Below are 21,659 nucleotides of genomic sequence, written 5' to 3'. Positions count from 1 at the left end.
CATCATACATGCGGTGACGTTTAGAGTGACTCGGGTTTGGATTTTCGCTTCTGTTCATTCTGGAACCTGCTGCGGTACTTCCCAAATCTCTCTGCAAATGCGACTTCCATATAGACCCAGCTCTACTAGATCGATTTGATATTCTGTCGCGATGTCTCTAGGGTCACTGCCAAGATGGCAATCTGCCCTGTTCGGGGCTGTTCAATTCGCCAACACTGCGTATTTTGAGACGAATATACCGACAACTGTGGTCATCACAACGCTAATAAGTTCCATTTTGTTCTTCCGAGTAAGTTTTCACGAAACCTGACGTAGTTATTCCACTGAAACTGATCCAGTTCTATGTTATCAGTTCGAATACACAGATGGAAGCGTGATATCAGCGCTCGCGGTGCTGGAAACCCCAACCCTTATAAACACCGGACCCTTCCAAAAGATCGATGTTCCCGAAACTGGGAAACTTGAAAACGGCCCTGCAGACCGAAACGATACCGTACCAAGAGAAGGACTGGAAGATACCAGACAGTTTCTCTGGAATTTGAGAGAGAAGTTCATCCGAAATGCAGTGCCTTTTCTCGGTGGTAGTCTCCTCTCCCTCGCCGCTATCTACTTCTTATCCCTCTATGGCTTCATCGACATGGACATCAATGATATCACATACAACATACCTGGTCCTGTGTTGTATTGGACCATAGCAGGTATTGCCTTAATTTTCTCTGCCTCACCTGACTCTAATGCAGTCACCAATGATCGAAGCCTTGCTCGTCGGCAATTACAGAGCCGGAAAGGATCTTTGTCTCTCTATCCTGGACTCGATGTTTTCTTGGTATATATGCTGCTGGCATTTATGGCCATGGCCATGACCAGGCCAATTTTTGCAACAGAGGAGCCTCGGATTCCTCTCTTTATCCTATCCAGCTTGTTCTCCGGGCTTCTGCTAACGAATCTGCATACGGCCTGGATTCATACCGTCATTTCCAAGCCTAACAACAAGTACATTTGGCAGAGAATCCCCGGCTGGCGAGAATGGATCGGAGTATTACCAGCAGCATCTCTGGACTTAACCCTACCAACTTGTGTCTACTATTTGACGAAATCTCTCATGCTTTTCCTCCGTGAAATGTGCACCGCAGCTATGAATCACTGGTTTGATGAAGAGATACCTTCAGCATTGGAGCGCCTCGGAGGAATGATCTTTTATATAACGCCATACGCTTCGGAGTTGTTCATTTCTACTATGACACGAGCTATCTACATACGGGTTGCGGCATCAATGCTACCAGACAATGACGAACCCATTGTGACATTCGACCGCAGCTTTGGAGGCCGAGCGAGAAACGACGGAAAATATTGTCTTAGCATCTTTGATGCTGTTCGGTCTATGCGATTTCTCAATTGGTATCGTTATGCGAAGATTGTTTGGGAGGTGTTTTGGTATGAGGAGATGTGGGGTTTATTCTTTTGTATTGCTGTCGCTGTGGAGTTTTACTTTTGGGCACCTCACTCTGTTATAGATCTACTTGTTTTGCTCTTGCCAGATGCTTCTTAGGGATAGGATTGAATTTGTGCCCGTTTGTTTGAGAGGGGACCTCTGTTGACAAGTGCAATAAGCTGTCCATACTCACCGATCTCTGCCCAGGTGATAAAGCTCCAATAAAACAAGATTTTACACCCTAGATGAAGATTGACGCTAAACTTGCGACCTACATGGTACAGCTACATTCGAATTTGGCTTCCATGCATTACGAAAGAGAATTTTTCTGGAACCCTAGCCTGAGACACGCTAGGCCTGATACGGATAGGATGGACGCAGGGGTTATTACGCCAAACTTACGGAGTACGGTTTGTTCGAACTATCAATACACTAGGTGTACTGGAAGACGCGCGCATTGCGCGCATCGGCCCTGAAACGAAGGACCCAAAAGGCTAGAACGAGAGATGGCACCATCAACATCTCTTGTTCGTGACTTGCGACAGAGATTGGTCTGCTGTTCCATTCAGACTTAAGAAGCCCATTTCGTGGTGAAGCTCAGTTCTTTTCAGGGAAAGATCATTTTCCGCAATGTCTTCTAGTATGTCCTCGAAAGCAGCAGCAAACCTTCGAAAATCACATCCCTGGGCAAGTAAATTATGATAAACATCGTTGTGCAATCGATTAAAAGAGAGGTTCAGATCGCGAAGGAGGCCAAAGAGTCTGCTCTGCAGACTTTTTCCAAGTGTGCTCGGTTGGTTTGGCTTTAAAAGCAGGAGGGGTAAGTGATCGTAGTACAGAGAAGTGCAAAAGCAGCTTCACCAATTTGCACTTTTCCATTCTTTCTGCGCCCCACTGCCAAGGCGCTTGTTTGAGAAATGGGTAGATCAATATGGACCCGTTTATATTTCTTCATTTGCTGCTCTCCATACTGACGGGTGTCTCAATAGAAATACGATAGACAGCTTCTCCCTCTTGCCCCTCAGATATGGCAACAAAATTAATTGTGTTTTCACCATTCTGAGCTCCGCCTTGAATCTACCAATTCGATACAAAATCATTCAAATAAGAAAGCTTTCTAGGGTATATATCACAGTACTAGTTCAAAGTTCGCTGTATAGCAATCTTTGTCGGTTCTAGGAATTTAAGGCATTGACTGGTATTGGATATCTGACCAATAGAACGGGGCCAGTCTCAAGACATTGTTTGAAGATAGAAGACATGTACACATAACCCTTGAGAATATTGAACTTACCTGGCTTACTCATCTTTATGAGTTGCACTTTAACTAGTAGGTCATGTGCCTCAGTGCTCCGGCGACCGGTGGTTGCTTAACGTGATTACTACAAACTAGTAATATTGACCTGTCTTGGCTGACAATATATCATGAATCTAATTTCATTGCGGTTCAACCTCAACGTCCGCAAGTCGGAAATAACCTTTTACACTCTCACGCCTTGCTCCAACAACATCTAGACTCCATCGAAGAAAGTCTTCCAAATCTTGACCTGTATTTTTGCCAATTCCATGTTACAAATGCTGTGAGGCTCTGCAAAGAACTCTCTGAGAAGAAGTGACCGATCGACTGCTAATCATATTGTGGGACATCTGAAGCTGAAAGGGTGCAAGTCTTGGCGCCATAGTGATCGCAGTCGCGCCGGCAACGGAGGGAAGTTGACAAAGTGGCCAGGCACAGCGTAAGGAGATGGATCTGGCTCGGCTCGGGCCGGCTATTAATCCCGGCAACCGGCCAGGAGAAGTGCCAAACACCACTTCGTACCCCACTTTACACCCTGTGTTCTGCCTAACCTTTTCATTTTTCAAAATTCTTCACAGAATCAGAGTGACGACTGGATTCTGGTTAAACATGGTCCGTATACAATTAAGACGAATCTTTCGAAAGCAGCAGTCGGACAAAGCCGACAAAAAGAATTTCCCTTCAAAACAAAGCAACCTTTCTGTGGATAATTCTTCGATCCACCATGCATCTACCTCTGCCACGAAACCAGATCTGTGGCAACGCGCTTTTGATAGCCTTGGACTCAAAGAACAACAACTCATCGAAGATATATCATTACCAAACTCCAACAGTATTATCGACTTCAATGCTGCGAACACCGATCCCGGTGTTGTGGATCGTTTAAGGGCACTGAACGGGGTAGTCGAAACTGTGAAGACCCAGTATGAAATCGATCAAGGAAAATCCAGTATTAAAGAACCAGCCCAAAAGATCATTAAAGCTGTTCTTGGTTTTCAGGACCTTATCCAGGCAGCTGTGGCATTTGATCCAACAGGGCACGCAACTAGCGCCTGGGCAGTTGTGTCTTTAGGATTGATTGTATGCTTGTCTTTTCCCTATGTAGAAGATTGAAGGTCAAGGGGCTAATTAAAGCGACATTCAGATGACACAAAACTATCGCAGTCAAAAAGTGGCTTGGCTGGGATCTTGCGCCTTTCTCGCGGACGTTCTTGCCCGATATTGCATGGTAGAGGGACAATATCAAGAAGACCCGAATACCGATCAACACGTTGAGACAGCTCTCGTCCAGGTATATATCGCAGTTTTAACGTTCGCAGCCCAAGTTCAGTCACTTTATGACCGTAGCCGTGCGACCTTGATCTGGAAAAGCATCTCTGGAGATTCTCTTTCCGGTCTCCAGAAATCCATTGATGAGGCGGAGTCGCATCTGGGCCGATGGCTTGAGATAGTTGACCGGCATGAACAGAGAGATAGGGGAAAGCAGCTTCTCGAAAAGGCGGATAGAATGCTGACTAATATTGACCGAGTGATGGACTCACTCAGTGAACTCAATGGCAAAATGGTCCTTGCGGAGCTCAAAATTGCGGAGGAGGCTCATTACAACGCGAATATCGGGGAAGAGTATCAAGAATGTCTGCAAGGGACTCGAACTGAGCTCCTTCAGGACATTACGAGCTGGGCTACTGATCCAAATAAGAAAGCTGTGTTTTGGCTGCAGGGCATGGCAGGGACGGGAAAGTCAACTGTGTCACGGACAGTGGCTCGGTGGCTAGATAAGGAGGGCTTGCTAGGAGGCAGCTTCTTCTTCAAGAAGGGTGGAACAGACCGAGAAGATGCCAAACGTCTCTTTACTACTCTTACGAAACAAATGCTGGAAAGATTACCTCATCTTCAGGAACCAGTCAAGAGGGCAATACAGGAAACGCGAGGTATTGGAAGCAACAACCTGGAAGAACAGTTCAACGATTTGCTTTTCAAGCCGCTCAATAGCCTTAATCTTGGATTAAAGTCCCCGTTGATTTTGGTGGTTGTCATCGACGCTCTGGATGAGTGTCAAGTGCCAGCTCATGTTGCGGCATTTTTTTCAATTTTGCCTAAATTGAATGACTTGAAAGACGTCCAACTGCGAGTCTTTGTTACCAGTAGGCCAGAATCACCTGTCATTAAAGGCTTTCGACCGATCGGGAATGAAGAGATCATTCTCCATCAGATTGAGAGGTCGATTATCGAGCATGATATATCAATTTTCCTCCGGGAAAGGCTTCAGAGAATAAAAAATGATCACGGACTAGGGAGAGGTTGGCCTGGGGAAGAGACTATACAGGCCCTAGTCAATATGGCTGTTCCTCTATTCATTTATGCAGCGACAATATATCGATTCATCGATTGTGAAGGAGAATTGCCGGATGACCGGCTGCGAGCTATCCTATCTTCACACTCAAGCGATGGGATAGAGGAGATTGACAGCGAGTACTCAAAGTTGACCGGTATCTACCTCCCAGTTTTAAAGCATATTGTGTCGCAGAAAAAGCCGAAAGAATTAGAAGACTGGATGAAAGATTTTCGCCGAATCGTGGGGGTCATCGTTCTTCTCTTCAGCCCACTCTCATCCGTCTCCCTCGCCGCGCTCATTCTTTCAGACGACACGAAAGTCCAAAGAAGACTTAGTACTCTCCAGTCTGTCGTGTCAGTGCCAAAAGACAGTGATGCCCCTATTCAGCTTCTTCACCTCTCGTTCCGAGAGTTTCTAGTTGATCATTCAGCATCCGATGTATTCTGGATTGACGAACTAGCAGGTCACGCACAGCTTGCTAAAGATTGCCTTGAGTATATGAATCAAGGATTAAAGACAGATATATGTCGTCTTTCTAATCCGGGCGTGAGGAAAAATGAGGTCGAAAGGACGGTACTAGAGAGTCATGTTCCACCTGAGCTTCGATACGCATGTCGATACTGGATACGCCATCTAGAGAATGGTGACCAGACAGGTACAAACTGGAGACTGATAGAAGACTTTTTGAATTTGCATTTCTTGCATTGGCTAGAAGTCATGAGCCTTTTTGGCTGGGTTTCCGAAACGATTGGAAATATTACAGCTTTACAGTCCATGGCAAAGGTCTGTGACGTTAAATTTGGATCTAGAAAACTATGCTGACTGTCAGATAAAGTCACCTCAGCTAGCTGCCTTTCTTCAAGATGCAAAGCGCTTCATTCTTAAGAATCACCAAATAGCTGACGAGGCGCCTCTACAGGTTTACTGCGCGGGAGTTATATTTGCACCCGAAAGGTCCATTATTCGGAGAGAATTCACTTCAAAAATTCCCACTTGGGTAACCCAGTTACCAAGAGTCGAAGAAAATTGGAGTGCAGAATTACAGGCTCTCGATGGCCATTCGAGCCCGGTTTACTCGGTAGCCTTCTCGCCCGACGGCCGGCTGCTAGCATCCGGCTCTGAAGATATGAGCGTATGGCTTTGGGACACGGCGACGGGCGGGGTGCAACAGACTCTCGAGGGCCATTCTGACTGGGTTCGCTCGGTGGCCTTCTCGCCAGACGGCCTGCTGCTGGCGTCCGGCTCTGACGATATGACCGTGCGGCTCTGGGTCATAGCGACGGGCGGTCTACAGCAGACTTTTGAGGGCCATTCTGACTGGGTTCGCTCGGTGGCCTTCTCGCCAGACGGCCGGCTGGTAGCGTCCGGCTCTAAAGATAAGACTGTGCGGCTCTGGGTCATAGCGACGGGCGGTCTACAGCAGACTCTTGAAGGCCATTCTGACTCGGTTTGCTCGGTATCCTTCTCGTCCGACGGCCGGCTGCTAGCGTCCGGCTCTGACGATAAGACCGTGCGACTCTGGGACATAGTGACGGGCGGTCTACAGCAGACTCTCGAGGGCCATTCTGACTCGGTTTGCTCGGTAGCCTTCTCGCCCGACGACCGGCTGCTAGGGTCCGGCTCTGACGATATGACCGTGCGAGTCTGGGACACTGCGATAGGCGATCTACAGCAGACTCTCGAGGGCCATTCGAACTCGGTTAACTTGGTATCCTTCTCACCCGACGGCCGGTTGCTGGCGTCCGGCTCTCGGGATGATACCGTGCGGCTCTGGGACACGGCCACGGGCAGCCTGCAGCAGACTCTCGAGGGCCATTTAGGCTCGGTTAACTCGTTAGCCTTCTCGCCCGACGGCCGGCTGCTAGCGTCAGGCTCGCAGGATAATACCGTGCGGCTCTGGGACACTGCGATAGGAGATCTACAGCGGACTCATGAGGGCCATTCAGGCTTGGTTAACTCAGTAGCCTTCTCGCCCGACGGCCGTCTACTGGCGTCCGGCTCGTGTGATAATACCGCGCGGCTCTGGGACACGGCCACGGGCAGCCTGCAGCAGACTCTCGAGGGCCATATAGGCTCGGTTAACTCGGTAGCCTTCTCGCCCGACGGCCGGCTGCTAGCGTCAGGCTCGCATGATAATACCGTGTGGCTCTGGGACACTGCAATAGGAGATATACAGCAGACTCTTAAGGGCCATTCTGACTCGGTTTGCTCGGTAGCCTTCTCGCCCGACGGCCGGCTGCTAGCGTCCGGCTCGTGGGATATGACCGTGCGGCTCTGGGACATAGTGACGGGCGGTCTACAGCAGACTCTTGAGGGCCATTCTGACTCGGTATGCTCGGTAGCCTTCTCGCCCGACGGCCGGCTGCTAGCGTCCGGCTCGTGGGATATGACCGTGCGGCTCTGGGACATAGTGACGGGCGGTCTACAGCAGACTCTTGAGGGCCATTTGGGCTCGGTTAACTCGGTAGCCTTCTCGCCCGACGGCCGGCTGCTAGCGTCCGGCTCGTGGGATATGACCGTGCGGCTCTGGGATACGGCGACGGGCGGCCTACAAGAGATTTTCAGGGCATATGAAACTATTACCAAACTTGAGTTTTCTCGAGATGGTTCATATCTCATCACCAACTGCGGCAGCTTCAACGTTCAGTCAGAGCACGAAAATCATACTCCTAATTCAATTTCTAAGAGTTCAACTATCTTCATTAAGCAAGGACAGTGGATTAACCTCAACGGCGAAGATGTACTACGGCTGCCTCCTGAGTTTCGACCTAGCTGTTTCGCAATCGATGGAGGCTTACTTGCCTTAGGCCACGCACCAGGCCGGATTTCTTTCATACTATTTCGTATATAGCAGCTGTCATTGATTTCCGCTTTCAACTCTTCCTCTACTTTCTAGTAAATTTGTAAGAGAAGGGACTAGGAGGAAAACAAATTTATATCACCTACAGGATCAATAGAATGTGACATCAAACTCCATAGGTTCCAGATCCCATATAGCTTAATGTGTTGTGGTTTAGTTACCAAGTGGCTCCACCTGCCGGCGACTAAAGAGTTCTCCTCACAGCCCACTAGCTGCACTCAAATTTCACACTAAAGCCTTGGCAGTGGGCTTAGAATTAAGAGAAGAAAGTAAACTGGTGAAACTGCTTTTGTACTTCCCTGTACCCATTAGAGTTGCTCGAATTGTGTCGAAGTTGGTCTTCTGGCCACGCCTCACGACTCCATCTTCGAAGCTTGCACAACAACTGTTGCGGCATTTCCAAAGTGATTGTTTGTTCGGGAGTTAGTTCCTCGAGAATCCATGCAATGTCGCAAGATAGCCAGGTAATCTTTGAATTCACAAGCTTGCGCTGTAAATCCTTAGTCCCGATATCTTTAGGATTTTGGAAGAAACACTTTCCAAACTGTGCATCCAGGGATGTAAGAAGTTCTTCACACAGAACGACGCCTGGCAGGGGTATGCGGCCATGACTGCAGCTGCGTATGCCAAAGATCTTTTATATCGGATTGCTCCCCAGCAGGTGGAACAGGAGGCAAGAATTGTTAATGTTCTAAAGGAAGGAGATCACTATACAAACATTACTTTCGGAGGCGACAACTCCGGATTTCAAGTTGGTCAGCAGTATGGTCCAATCGATTGGAGGATTGGTGACCTACAACATTACGACTCTGCAAAACCAGGATATCCGAATCCTGGCTCACGAAAGTTCAGCCAGTCTAGCCGAAGAGCCATTGGTATGTTGCCTCAACAAAACAACCTACCAAATACCTCTGGAAATGCCCAACCCTTCGATTTTCCCAACCAACATAGAGATACAGCCACACTCAAGGTCAAAAGCTTTGGTACGACAGCAAACACACGGTCTCAAGGCAGATTTACAGGATATCAATCGACCGATCAGCTAGCGCCTCAGACAGAGGAGACAACCGCTCACGACGAGAGATCCTGGACGCGAGCTCTGTTGTCCATTGGATATAGTAGCCAGGAAGTTCATGATCTTGTGTCAGAAAAAATAACTGATTCTCCGTGGATATTTTTCATACCTTCGATTACTCCAAACTCAGACATACAGACCGGCCAACACATTCCCGGATGCTCTCATCATTGCTGTTTGTCTGACCAGTCGGGATCAAAATGGGCATCGGATTTTAATCCAACCCTGACAACCCCAAGAATAGTTCACAAGGAAGATGTGGTCGAAAGAATTGAAGAGCTCTGTGGTTTAGCTGGGATTCGCCCTTCGACTCGAGCAACACAAGAGTGGAATGGATCTTCTGAGTTTGGCGATGGGAACACTATTGCAAGCTGCCGTCTTTTCAAGAGTCAAATATCATCGGTACTGTGCCAGGTCTGCTCTGCTGTCAGCCTACTACAAAAAAGCGGTCTATGCTGTGATTCTTTTACGATACTCAAGCTTTGTCCCCCTAACCAATCGATTCAGACACCCTTCATTGAGGTGGTTCCTGTCGACTTTCAACTCGTTGCAAACCTGAAGCAAGCAGCACTTAATGTTGAAACTGCTGAGGATGAAAATATGGTTTTTATTGCATCCAAGGAAATTTTACAGCTCGTATTGCCACAGATAGCGCAATTAGCAACTTTTGATGACATCGGGAAGTGTTTTGCATTTTCTGCATTGGCGGTTCAATTTCTCTGCCTTGGCCTTCTGTCATATGCTCAGGCACATGTCGGGCCTCTTCAACCATTCTTCCTTGACACACCCCTACGAAAGATCAACTTACTAGGACTTGCGGAAGAGACAGTGTCCCCGTGCCTGGTAGCAGAGCTCGTGAACCTCACATGCCTTGGAAATATGACCCGAGGGCCAGTCTTGGCATTCTACGCCAGTCCAGGCCGACCAAATGATTCACTACTAGGTTACCCAGCCGTGGACTTGGTCTCACGGTACGACGTACTCGGTCGCGCCGAGAACATATTGGATACCTGGGGACCAGGGAGTTTGGTCTTCCGCGAGGATACAGCAGGGCCTCCCGTTGCGATCAAAATCGGGGATGGTTTTATTTTTACACATAGCACAAGTGGAAAGTTCCATTGGGCTCAGGAAGTGAAGGAACCTGCACAATTGAGAGGTATTGATCTTTCACACTCACTTGTGATTGGCACATTGGTTGTGCCAAATGCAAGGTGCCAAATTTCCGAGGCAGACTGTCGGATGGCATCTGCGGGTGCGTTGGGATATCTTGGAGCAAGCCGGTCTTCGTGGAAACGATCACAGCGGCAGGTAGCCCTCCAGGGTGGCCAGTACATCTCGGGACAATTGACGGACACCTGGAGTAAACAAAAGGGCATTCCAGTTAAAGAGGTGGCTTTATCAAGTTTGCAACATGGCCTCATCGGATACCTGGACGAGTACTGGGGTCTCCAGGTGAGTTATTGTACTGGAGTAGCTCGGAGAGTTCCCCTACGACAACTCGTCGCAGACCTATTGCCACAATTTTTCATTGACCCTGCTCTCCAATGCGACCTTGAATATCGATTGAGGGATGTTCACATGAAGCTCGGTGCATTTCGCAGCTGGCTCGAGGAATTAGAAATTCGACCACGAACTCAAATCTTGAACACAGTCCAAAATATTCTCCTTTCGCTTCGCCACACTGGAATGGACGCCACAGAAAGATACTTTTGCATTGCCTGGCCGTGGGATGGTGACACATCACGCTACCTCGAGATTCCTCTCGAGGGACAAAGCTCCTGGGCCAGAATGCTTGCAGACTCACATGATTGTGCGACATTTGCATACATCACAATGGAATGCCTTGAGACGACAAATATCCGGTGCAGGTGCATTGCATCTCGAACGGCTTATCAAAATACTATTCATTTGCTTGAAACAGCCGTTACATGTCCCACACGAGTCTCTCCGGCCTGGAGCCTAAAGAATGGGGAAGTCTATTTCTTCTCTAAGCTAGACAGTATGTTTTGGGTGAAGGTTGAGAGAGAAGAAGCAGCCCAAACAGCAGGCCTCGTTGAGTTGGCAACCATAATGTCGATTCCTTACGATATGAAGCAGAGGCTCCATATGAGCGAAAAAAGAAAGCAACGAGCACGTCTACGCGAGCGCTCCACATCATTGGTTCAGGGTGAAGTAGTGTCTGTGTTTTCGATGCGGCAAGGTCCTTAGCGCAAATCGATATGACTGATCACGCCAAATAGCTAGAATTAAGATTTTATCATGGACACTAAGATATGTCGCATCCGAATAAAGTAGCTATGATCAGTATCCAACGGAGGAAGAAAAAAAAGATCGTATTTAGTTAACCCACTGACTTCCAGATTTTAGTAGATGTGCATTTCGTTCCCTCGCCTTCGGTCGCGAAGACTTTGACCATTTCTTGGAGATTAGCGCTCTCCTGATACTGGAGGCTGTTGCGTACGAGTCACTCATCCGAGAGGAAAATTGCCATTTCCTCGAGAAAGAGTCCGGGCTTTCCAAGTACATAGTCGCAGGGAGCCTTTAGTATTAGTGGTGTCATACGCAGTCGGCCTGCTTGAATAGAGAGCGCTGTGGTATCACCGCGCTGCCATAAATTGTTGCGGATGGTGGTGATGGAACGGGGGCTGCATTCTGTGGCATCAGTGATATGGGCCGTAGTCAGTGATTTGCCCAATAACATATCGTGAATGGATTCTCGGGTGGAGGAGGGCAGATTTGGAGCCATTTTGTGTCGGGGGTGTTCGTCTCGTGGTAGGGGGCTCTTCAGGGTAGTGAGAGTTGCGACAGCTGCGAATGACGTATAATTTAACGCTTCGGTGTATTGGTCTTGTCATAATTTACATTTCCATTTTGACGCACTGAAATGATCTACAGTCTAGCCGGATTTATCCTGGGCCGTTCACCATCGTATTAGCGTTAGGGTTTGGGAGAGTTTCTCTGTGTAAAACATGGAAGCCGATTTCGAATTTAGCTCTAGAGTTAGAGGGATTAGTGGGATAGATCTGACTTTGCGGTATGGACATGCCGGGCCCTTTGACTAGCACTTACGCTGGCATACCAAGCGACGGAGACAGAGGCACTACATCGCGCGGATGCAACCTTTCCAAAGCTGGATGACTTTATTCCCGCCTGAAGAGCTGCTGGTGGTGTTTACCAAGCATTCGATTGGGCTGAAATGGTGGGCGGGTATAAAATACCCCAGGATATCTTTGTAGACGGATTATTTCAACGCTTGACCGATAATGCTGGGGAGTGGTTCCCTGCACTAACGATTTGTTTTCTATAAGGATAGCAGGGATGGGAATGGTCCTGGAAATCAGGTACTTATTCTCGTGGGTTGAGACTACTTTCGTTACAGGATGCTATGGATGAAGCCCGCAAAATGATTCGGAATGCACTGAAGAAATTCCAGAGAAGTTAACCTGTGTTCCTCGGATCTATTGGCTATGGATTGTCGCTACCGGAGAAGATTACCGAGCGCCATCTTGCGACTATGGAGGACTGAACGAGTTGTAGTTTTGAGTGGCATTTTCTCAGTGGCTGATATCATTGCGATTTTTGCCAGGCGACTCGCAGTAATTTGCAATCTGATACAGTTCTCCCAAGAGTAGAGAGTAGTGGATAACGTGTAATGTGTTTAGGTGGAAGTTTGGGTTCGAGTTGAAACAAAGTTAGCGTTGAACATCAGTTCCGCGGAACTTTGAACCTGCTCGGAACGGATACATTTGCGACCAAGTCTCGATAAATAAATGCATAGTGTAGTGAAGCATATTTGGCTTGATTCACATGGCATAATAGACTGATGCATTTTGCGTAAATGCCCAAATTTCAAAACAAACTTGGCTCGGGACTACCGGGACATCCTCTCGGGATGTCCTCTCGGGTCGGATGTTACGAATGGATCCTCCTTCCGCTTACACATGAGCTACATTGGATACAGTTATAAGTATTGCAAGGCCCGGAATAAAAGTCAATTCTCTAACAATCCTCAAGTCTTTCTGCTTCCTATCTTTGAACTGACCTGCTATAGCAACCATGCCCCATAAAGCCATCTGGATCGACAGCTTTAACCAGCTCTCAATCCGGGAAATCAAAGAGAACTATGCTCCACTGGAGGCAGAGACACTCATCAAAGTGTCGTTCAGTGGTATCAACCCTGCTGATCTGAAACACGGAATATACATGGGGGTCAACGACAACGTGGCCGGTTATGACTTCTCTGGGACCGTTATCAAAGCAGGTCCTGGCTCTCGATTCACAGCCGGGGATAAGGTCGCAGGTCTTACCCCTGCAATGAACCCTCGCCCCCATAAGAATGGAGCTCATCAGCAGTACCTCATCGCACCTGATCTGACAGTGTTCCCTGTGCCGGAGCATGTATCCATGGAGCTTGCCGCGACCCTTGCAGTTGCAACGCGTACAGCAATCGATGCTCTCTTTTGTGTGTTGGGCCTTCCCGAGCCCGGTTCGAAGTCAGAAAACCCCGGTGCACTTCTGATCTGGGGAGGTGCCAGTGGTGTAGGAACAGCGGCGATACAGCTAGCCTCTGCCGCTGGAATCAGTCCTATTCTTGTCACTGCTTCACCACAAAACCACGAGGCCTTGAAGAAGTTCGGGGCAACACATTGTTTCAATTATCGCGATGAGGACGTGGTAGATCAGATCAAGCTCTTAATGTCTAAATCTGGAAAACCTCTTACCTACGCCTTTGATACCATTGGCAATGTTGGATATGCGCACATGTCCGATCTGTGCTTCTCAAGCTGCTCTACAGGTGCGAAGGTTGTGTCCACGATTCCTCATGGTAAAGCTCTCAAATGCTTTGCAACAACCGCCACCGACTTCTCTTTCGAGAGCCCTAATGGCAGAGTCACGTTCGCGGCTCGACTAGCCGATGCGGAGCGAACTTCCCGAATCTTGGAATGGGCTGTGACTTCACTGAAATCTTTTGCAATGCCAACCCTGAGGACGGTTTCTGGGTATGAGGCTGGTATTGAAGCTATTTTGGAATCTGCTAAGGGAACTGCGAGCTTCGAGAAGGTTGTAGTGGCACATGATACTGTTTAAGTTCAGTCCACATGTGCACAAACAATTGAACATTTCTCATATATATATATACGGCGCACGTAATTGCACCAACTGCTGGATAATTCTCGAATAATTCCATTCTGGTAAGTCTATATTACATACATACTGCATAGCCGAATTGACTCTACTGCTCAAATGGTCATCGGCTCTCATGTTGCCTTTAACCAGGAATAGCAACAACGTTGAAGCTATAGCCATATGCCGACTCTTGGCACCACTTCCCTTCGAGATATTCCCATGGAAGGTACTCAGATGTTTAATGTCCTTTGCTCCCCTTTTTACTCCTCGGCACACGGAAAAGCTTGTAGAAGATGATAGCTCCGACGGTGTTGACAACAATGTAAATCCATAGCAGACCGAAATCCCGCCACCGATTGGAGAACTGGATATTGAGACCCTCCAAATAGTCTTTAGTGTTCTCCATGGTGCAAAACTGACAAGTTCCATTGTTCTCTGCACCGGAATCAAGCAAGTAACCCGGGTTCGCGGACATATAGCCTCGCATGTACTCCCAACAGGTCATCCCAGCAGGGGCTGCGAAGGACAGTATCTCGTTGTCGGCACAACGCATAGGGGCCTCACCAACGGCTCCAGACAAAAAGGATGAAACCATATACGTCAAGGGATTGACCCGGTACATGAATATCCAGAAGCGTGGCAGAGAGTCTGGGCCGGCGAGAATACCACAGAAGACGTACATCATGATGAACAAGATGTTAGATAAGCTCGATGCAATCTCGGGGCTATCCAGGCCCGCAATCAAGAGATGTGCGAACGAACTGGCGAAAAGGAAGGACGCCCAGATAACTAAAATTGTCTGAGTGCCCCGAGAATGAACTGCATCTGTGTACTCGGCATTGCGGTAAAATCCAACGGGATAGTACCAGACGAGGAAGCAGAAGATTGCCATGATCTTATAGATGTTACGGAATTAGCAACAAAAAGCAGTGAAGAAGAATTTGGCTAGGAAATGTCCACGACTTACCGTATTCCAAAAGAGCTCAACGGTGATGTTAGATAAAATGAAAGCTTGCCACGCATAAGTTTTTGACTGCCGCTCACGGGACTCGTAGAGTGTGCGCTGTGTGACAAACGATGGGATGATTTGGAGAACAAGTTGGACAATCACAAAGAGAAAGACAAAAACACCGAATAGTTGGTTCTGTAGACCCTGCTGAGTATTCTCCATCTTAAACAAAGAAAATCCGATAAATAAAGCCTGGTGGAAAAAAAATTAGCCTTCATCAACTGCTGAGCAGGCTAACCATAAGACTTACACTCGCAACTGTCAACAAAGCTTTGGAATAGACGTAGGCAGGGGTGCGCCAGTACTGCTGAAACACACGACGTCCAACATGGATTAGCTGCTCAAAGAAGGGTGCTGCGAATTCCGCATAGCTAGATTTGTCGTCCGATACTGTCGCCGGCTTGTTACCCAATTCCCTCAGTTTAGCAAGTTCCCTCCGGACTTCTGAATGTTCAGGGCTTTTCCTCCACACGGAAGGCCAGTCAACCTCTGTTTGCGCTCCGGGTGCAGCGCCGATTACCTCAAGCATATATTCTGCTGGATTGTGGCCTGGAGGGCAAGCAGAGCCGCCGTTGCGAAGAAAGTAATCTGTGAGGGTTTTTGCTCCCGGGCCAACGTCGCCGAAATAGACTGTCTTACCCCCCTTAGCGAGTAGGAGGAGTCTGTCAAAGCGCTGGAATAACATGGCGGAAGGTTGGTGAATGGTACAAAGAATCGCCTGCCCGTTCCGTGTCAGGGTCTCCATGAGGTTGCAAATCGACCAAGAAGTTTGACTGTCTAGGCCAGAAGTAGGTTCATCGAGGAACAGTAACAGCTTAGGACGGGCAACCAGTTCGACACCGATCGTGAGACGTTTCCGCTGTTCAACATTGAGACCCTCGCCTGGAACTCCGACGATTGCATCCGCATATTCACTCATGCTCAATAGATCGATAACCGTATCCACGTAGGCTAACTTTTCGGCGCGACTGAACTGAGACGGCTGCCTTAGCAGGGCGCTGAATTCAAGAGCTTCCCGTACGGTTGTTGTGTGAAGGTGCAGATCCTGTTGTTGGACATAGCCGGTTTTGCGTTGGAAGGAATCATCCCGGGGTCGACCATCGACAAGCATATCGCCTCCGACAACCCCAATAAACGTACGACTGGCTAATACGTCTAGTAAGGTGGTTTTACCCGCACCTGAAACACCCTATAGATGTCGGATTAGTTTAAATTGCGGCATTCGCATGTGGGACAGGTTAGCTTACCATGAGTGCTGTCAATGTCCCCGGCCGGATCCATCCATCAACATGGTCCAGAATGCGCCTCGCCTCGCCCTTGATTTTGATATCATACGTGACATCTTCCCAGTGAAAAATTGAAGTTTGCTTCTCAACCCCGGCAATGGTTTCAGGTGCCTCATTGGGTGATTTCTCGTTTTGCACCACGCGGCATGGCAATTGCTCCTCATCGCCCTTGTTGCGCTTTGCTCGAGCTTGCTGGGCCTTACCACGGCGGAAAACGAGAACCTCGCCTTTAGAGCGTTGAGATGATACCAGCTCGGACGTGATCAAGTGACAGGCTGCAAGGAAAATAGTGAGGGCGATTATGATCCCAAGATTCCGCCACCGATGGCTGTTCTCATATCCAAAGGAAGAGCGGACAAATGATGTGCCTTGGACGATATCAGTCCCCGGAACCGCTCCTATGGTTGAGCAGACCTTTTCTTCCGCCGACACATTCTCGTACCCTGGTCCAGAAGGAACGAACGACGTGCAAGGGTATCCTTGTCCGTGGAATTCATTGACCATCACGGCTTCAAATCCATACGAGACTGGATTCAGCCACCGGATCCAGGAAGCCCAGCCACGCATATAGCTGACGGGAATGGCGAATCCCGTGTAGAGCACCAGCGCAAGCAAAATAATGGCCGAGGGGGCAAGAGCCTGCTCAATCGATTTCGTTAGGGAGGCGAAGAAGCGAAAGAACATTGACATGCCCATCATCATAGAAAATGACACCAATAAGAGAAAGAAGAACGGGCCCGGTTCCCTTCGTAAATTTGGCAAGAAGTACAACACGAGATTGGTGAGAAGTGAGTTTGTGATCTTATACGGCATGTCGATGATCATTGACGAGATGGCCTCAGCACTAGGGTGATAGAGTGCATATCGCACGTGCTTTTCAACGATTGTTCTTTTCTCGTACAAGGTGAGAATCTCCAACACGCTTGAGAAAGCATTCAGGAGAACCATCATGAATAGGAGGGCACCCCGGGAGAAGAACGAGGAGGTGTCCTTGGGAAGGTTGTAGAATACACTGGCAACAATCAAAGCTTCAAAGAAGTTCCCAATCAACATCGCGAGGGTGACACTGGGGTCATTTTTGAGTCGTTGGAAGTCTCTCCATAAGCAAAGGCGAATCTGGCCAAAATATGAGAGAGTGAATGGAGAATTTAACCGTTGTTTGCTCGATTTCTCGGCTTCTCGAGAAGATGCAAAGCGGTCAAAGTCAGTCGCATTGAACGGGTGCTCAGTTGAGTACTGATGGATTTCTTGTAGCAGTGCTTGGCGGTCAGGGCTCTCTTTCCATCGCTTTGCGAAGTCATCCGAGGTTCTGGGCACTAGATTCTCAAACCCTGGCCGAATGATTCGCTCATCAGGGCTCGACATTGAAGTCAGAAAGTCGGGCGTAGTTTGAGCCTCTGGACATACGAATCCGAGTCGGGTGAAATATCCTTTAGCTTCTTGAGCGGGACCAAAGTAAATTTGCTTCCCTTCGTAAAGCGCGGTCACTTTGTCAAAAAGCTGACGGATAGGTCAGCATACGTTGATGACTCCTGAACTTCCGTGCCACTGATCACACTTACCTCATAGGCTGCTTGGGGAGCTTGATAGATGGCGACACACGAAGTCACGCCAAAAACATCCCCTTGTGTTCGTAAAGTTCGGCAGAACTCTATGGCATTTGCGCTATCCAGGCCCCGTGTACTGTTGTCCCAGCACTGCAGAGGAGCATAGCTCAATGCTGCCTCCGCAATGCTGACTCGCTTCCTCTCGCCTCCGCTGACGCCACGAACGAAGTCGTTCCCAACTTTGGTATTGACGGTGTGACTAATACCAAAGGTAGACATGATTACATCCCGTAGGTGAGTGGCATACTCCTCGCGTTTCATTCCACCGGGGATTTCGCGAGGGGCACGAGCAAGAGCGGCGAAGTAGAGAGTGTCACCCACTACGAGTTGAGGGTAGTGCGCATCTACTTCAGCAGTATAGATAGCCTCGCCGCGGAAGTATTTCGACATCTGTTTGGGGGTAATGCCGTGGTAATTGATGTATGACGCGGGGTCTACCTCAAACCCACGGGTTTCCCCTGCAATGGTCTTCAAGAGAGTTGAGCAGCCCGAGCCAGGGGGACCCAAAACACAAAGCTGCTCACCGGGAAGCAGTAAACCATCGACGTTTTCGAGGATGTTCAGTTTCTGTTTCTTTCCGTCAAACCACTGGTGCACAAGGGTGGGCAGCTTCAACGCCGCGTTTCCGACGCTCATTTGGTAATCCAAGGGACTCCCGTAACCGCTAACTGACAAATTATTGAAAGCAACACCGGCGACACGCGGAGGAGAGCCATCATTTGCGTTGTAGCGGACACGATAGAAAGCCTTGGCCCAGGCTCTGGCGTTGAAATGAGGACTTTGCGGGTCAAGAGCACTCCCTTTCCTTAGTTCGAAGGAGGGTTGATAATTAGACATGTTTGACCGCTCGCTCAATTTGCGGGCCAAGGTCGTCAGTCTCTCATCGCTGTTGATTTCGGCTTTCGTAGACGGCTCTTTGCCCACAAAATCGGATTCGAGGCTATTTGCCCGTGTTTGGCTTTGGGAGCTCATCTCGTTTTGGCTCTGTACGAGGCAGCTCGTAGTCGTAGATCCAGTCTTAGGTCTTGAAGCTCAAAGATTGATGAGGAATTAAAAGGTTGTATCTAAAGTGTTCGGGGCAAGAGATGATTGAAAAGCGACTGAAGAATATTTATACGAAATTCGCCATCTAAAGAAGTCTACAGCCAAGCCCATGTGGGTACGGAGTCTGGGCCACACAGGTTCGGCATCTTGGCTATTGTGTGATCATCATGAAAACATGAAAAGCGCTGAGAGGTGTGTTGGGAACCTGGTTGCTGGATGTATGCGTCCAACTTGGCAAGTCCAATGGAGCTGACTCAGCGGTCCCCGCGGGCTCCGAACTATGGATCTGGGTAGTCTTGAAGCTCCTAAATAAAGGGGATAGCCAACCAAGGTCGAAGCCAAGGTCCTAATTTCCCCCCGAGCTTCTTGCGTAGTACGGGCCCGCGGACACCGCTCAAGTTCGGACAAATCCACTATCCGACTGTTTATATTGGGAACACCGAGAACATTGTTCTAGCGCGTTTTGAAACAAAGAAAAACTTGGCTGCCTATAAAATGAAACTGGTCGCAGTAGACGGTTCTCGTCTGCTCCGAGCGACTGATCATCTGTCATTTGAGGGATACAATGTAATGATCAGTCTTAGCGGCCTTGCTGGCAGGTAACTGTGTCCCTACCGTGAAGCGATTTGCTACGAGAAGAGTCAAACAGGGGAGAAAAGGCGGCTCACAGGGAACAGGCCGAACTTTTGTGTGATCTTGGCTTGGCTCAGGCCATGTTAAACGCCCGTCTAACATCTTCAAAAACCCGTATATATTTGCCATAAAGGGAAAGCCATTTCCCTTTGACTCAACCTTAATCCTTTTTTTAACCCAGAAAAGCATTAAAGTCAACTAGGTTACTTCATCGTTACCACCTACAAACTATATATCCTTCGTCCTTCAGTTCAGACAAGCGATCCATATTGATTGGTTGGAGCTGGTGCCTGCTGAGTAACGAGCGGGAGATTGCTCGATGCGGAAAATCCAGGGAGTCCCAGCAGGCCGCCCTGGTCGGGCCAACTTCCGTGGATCACCCCAGAGCCTTAGTTACTAATCATTAGGATTGTCATTATCAAGCATTTGGCGCCTAGATCCAAACCAAATACCACCCGCCCACTAACCCTAAATAAGTATGTAGCAGTATGTACACTCATACGGAGCTCATTCAGCTCATTCACCCCGTGTCGACTCCAACGACTCCATCGACTCCAACGACACCAAAGTGGGAATCTTCTGATGCATTTATCTCCGCGGAAACTAGACTGCGAGATTGCCCGTCCACAGTGGGCAGTGGGCAATTAGGATTTTCGGATGCCCGTCCACAACGCCCATTGCCCATAGCATGCCCATTATGCCCACCGTTGCATAAAGTCACCTAAAATGGACGTATGACTCGCTGACCGAGCAGAATAAATAACTGTTATTTACACCTGTTTTGCCAACTCTACGTAAATAGTATATATATTGAACTTGACGAACTGCCCAAGGAGGACCTTCCCTTGGATGCCCTGCAAGAAGCAGACGAACAGAGAGAGGCCGAGCTTGCCGCAGAGGTGCCTGAAGCAATCAGCGAGGGTGAGGATTCTGATGATGATGATGATAATGATAACGATCCTGTCGTAGTGATCGAGGTGGAGTTTGTAATGGCGAGTCACCTTCCCCGTCCTTCTCTAGTGGTGAATGCGCGAAGCGAGGGCGGAGTGAGTCTCTTAATAGTGAAGCCGAGACTAGTCCTCCTCTCCCTCTTCATGGAGATGAGGGTAGCACTCAAAGGCGCCCTGGTTTAAGAGAAGTAAGGAAGCGAGGTAAAGCTGGTGAACATCAATTTGTATCATATTAATGTGAATATAAATATGAATTAATAACTATTATGAGATGCCTATACGGAGTATAAAAAATTCTAGTAATGCTGTCTACAGGTATTATTAAGAATACAGAGCCAAATAGCATAAATAATGCAAGGCAAGAGGTAGAGAGATTATGCTTACTAAAATTGCCCGTGGGCCCACGTCATGGGCAATGTCGCAGTCTAGCGGAAACTATTCTGGAAATCGTAAAGTTCCCGTACCAAGCTGTGCGGAATATTCTCCGATTTGTATTACATAATCCATATCATGATCGATAACTTATAGTGCTATAGAAACCAGTGGGCTAGGCTGTAGTAGATAGGCAGTTCTTAGATCAGCAGCCAGAATATGACAGTTATCATTTAGTATAGTTTAGTAATACGTATCATGTATGTATGGAAGATCGGAAAGGAAGATCCGAAACCCTGATTCTACTATATCTCGACCAAGACAAGGGCAGGAAATTCTAAGAGACGATCTCCTAACTAGACCTAATTAGTTCGAGCTTCTAGGATTCCAAAGCGCCATTCGGTAACTTAGGGAAGTAACCGCACCGTATATCTAGTGGTGGTAGTGGAAATACTAAGTAGAAATAGGAAGGCGTTCTAAGTGTCAGCGAAGGGGCTGAGCCCATTAACTTAGATAGGATGTTGTGCTGTGATGTAGATCTTGTGATCGCTCTATAGAGTAGCTCTAGCTAATTAGGTATGAGCTTACGTACCCCTGAATCCCTAACCCATGGGCCATGTAACCCTTTCTGG

At 48.3% G+C, this 21,659-nt stretch overlaps 7 protein-coding genes across 7 annotated transcripts; 6 read left to right on the top strand and 1 right to left on the bottom strand.

The window, feature by feature from the left end:
• Positions 1-151: 151 nt before the first annotated feature.
• Positions 152-1,549, top strand: N7446_000387 (uncharacterized protein; the record flags this gene model as incomplete). Its single annotated transcript, XM_058509154.1, has 2 exons — positions 152-289; positions 353-1,549. The coding sequence occupies 2 exons, from the start codon at positions 152-154 to the stop codon at positions 1,547-1,549; spliced, it is 1,335 nt and encodes a 444-aa protein (XP_058378133.1).
• A 1,789-nt stretch (positions 1,550-3,338) lies between these two features.
• On the top strand, positions 3,339-7,915 carry N7446_000386 (uncharacterized protein; the record flags this gene model as incomplete). Its single annotated transcript, XM_058509153.1, has 3 exons — positions 3,339-3,809; positions 3,874-5,847; positions 5,894-7,915. 3 exons carry the CDS (start codon positions 3,339-3,341, stop codon positions 7,913-7,915), a joined length of 4,467 nt encoding a protein of 1,488 aa, XP_058378132.1.
• Positions 7,916-8,531: 616 nt separating this feature from the next.
• On the top strand, positions 8,532-9,043 carry N7446_000385 (uncharacterized protein; the record flags this gene model as incomplete). The annotated part of the gene is made up of 2 exons (XM_058509152.1): positions 8,532-8,799; positions 8,967-9,043. 2 exons carry the CDS (start codon positions 8,532-8,534, stop codon positions 9,041-9,043), a joined length of 345 nt encoding a protein of 114 aa, XP_058378131.1.
• An 835-nt stretch (positions 9,044-9,878) lies between these two features.
• On the top strand, positions 9,879-11,207 carry N7446_000384 (uncharacterized protein; the record flags this gene model as incomplete). The annotated part of the gene is made up of 1 exon (XM_058509151.1): positions 9,879-11,207. The coding sequence occupies one exon, from the start codon at positions 9,879-9,881 to the stop codon at positions 11,205-11,207; it is 1,329 nt and encodes a 442-aa protein (XP_058378130.1).
• A 1,848-nt stretch (positions 11,208-13,055) lies between these two features.
• On the top strand, positions 13,056-14,087 carry N7446_000383 (zinc-binding alcohol dehydrogenase family protein; the record flags this gene model as incomplete). The annotated part of the gene is made up of 1 exon (XM_058509150.1): positions 13,056-14,087. One exon carries the CDS (start codon positions 13,056-13,058, stop codon positions 14,085-14,087), a length of 1,032 nt encoding a protein of 343 aa, XP_058378129.1.
• A 277-nt stretch (positions 14,088-14,364) lies between these two features.
• Positions 14,365-19,051, bottom strand: N7446_000382 (putative ABC multidrug transporter; the record flags this gene model as incomplete). The annotated part of the gene is made up of 5 exons (XM_058509149.1): positions 14,365-15,021; positions 15,094-15,327; positions 15,386-16,324; positions 16,383-17,921; positions 17,984-19,051. Coding segments are annotated over 5 exons (4,437 nt in total), but the record flags the coding sequence as incomplete, so codon positions are not given.
• A 1,380-nt stretch (positions 19,052-20,431) lies between these two features.
• Positions 20,432-20,838, top strand: N7446_000381 (uncharacterized protein; the record flags this gene model as incomplete). The annotated part of the gene is made up of 2 exons (XM_058509148.1): positions 20,432-20,437; positions 20,539-20,838. 2 exons carry the CDS (start codon positions 20,432-20,434, stop codon positions 20,836-20,838), a joined length of 306 nt encoding a protein of 101 aa, XP_058378127.1.
• Positions 20,839-21,659: the final 821 nt, after the last annotated feature.

This window comes from Penicillium canescens (genome assembly GCF_028828765.1).
Source record: "Penicillium canescens strain IBT 15451 chromosome Unknown utg000001l_segment0_segment0, whole genome shotgun sequence".
NCBI lineage: Eukaryota > Fungi > Ascomycota > Eurotiomycetes > Eurotiales > Aspergillaceae > Penicillium > Penicillium canescens.
This window is presented reverse-complemented; position numbering and strand designations above follow the sequence as displayed.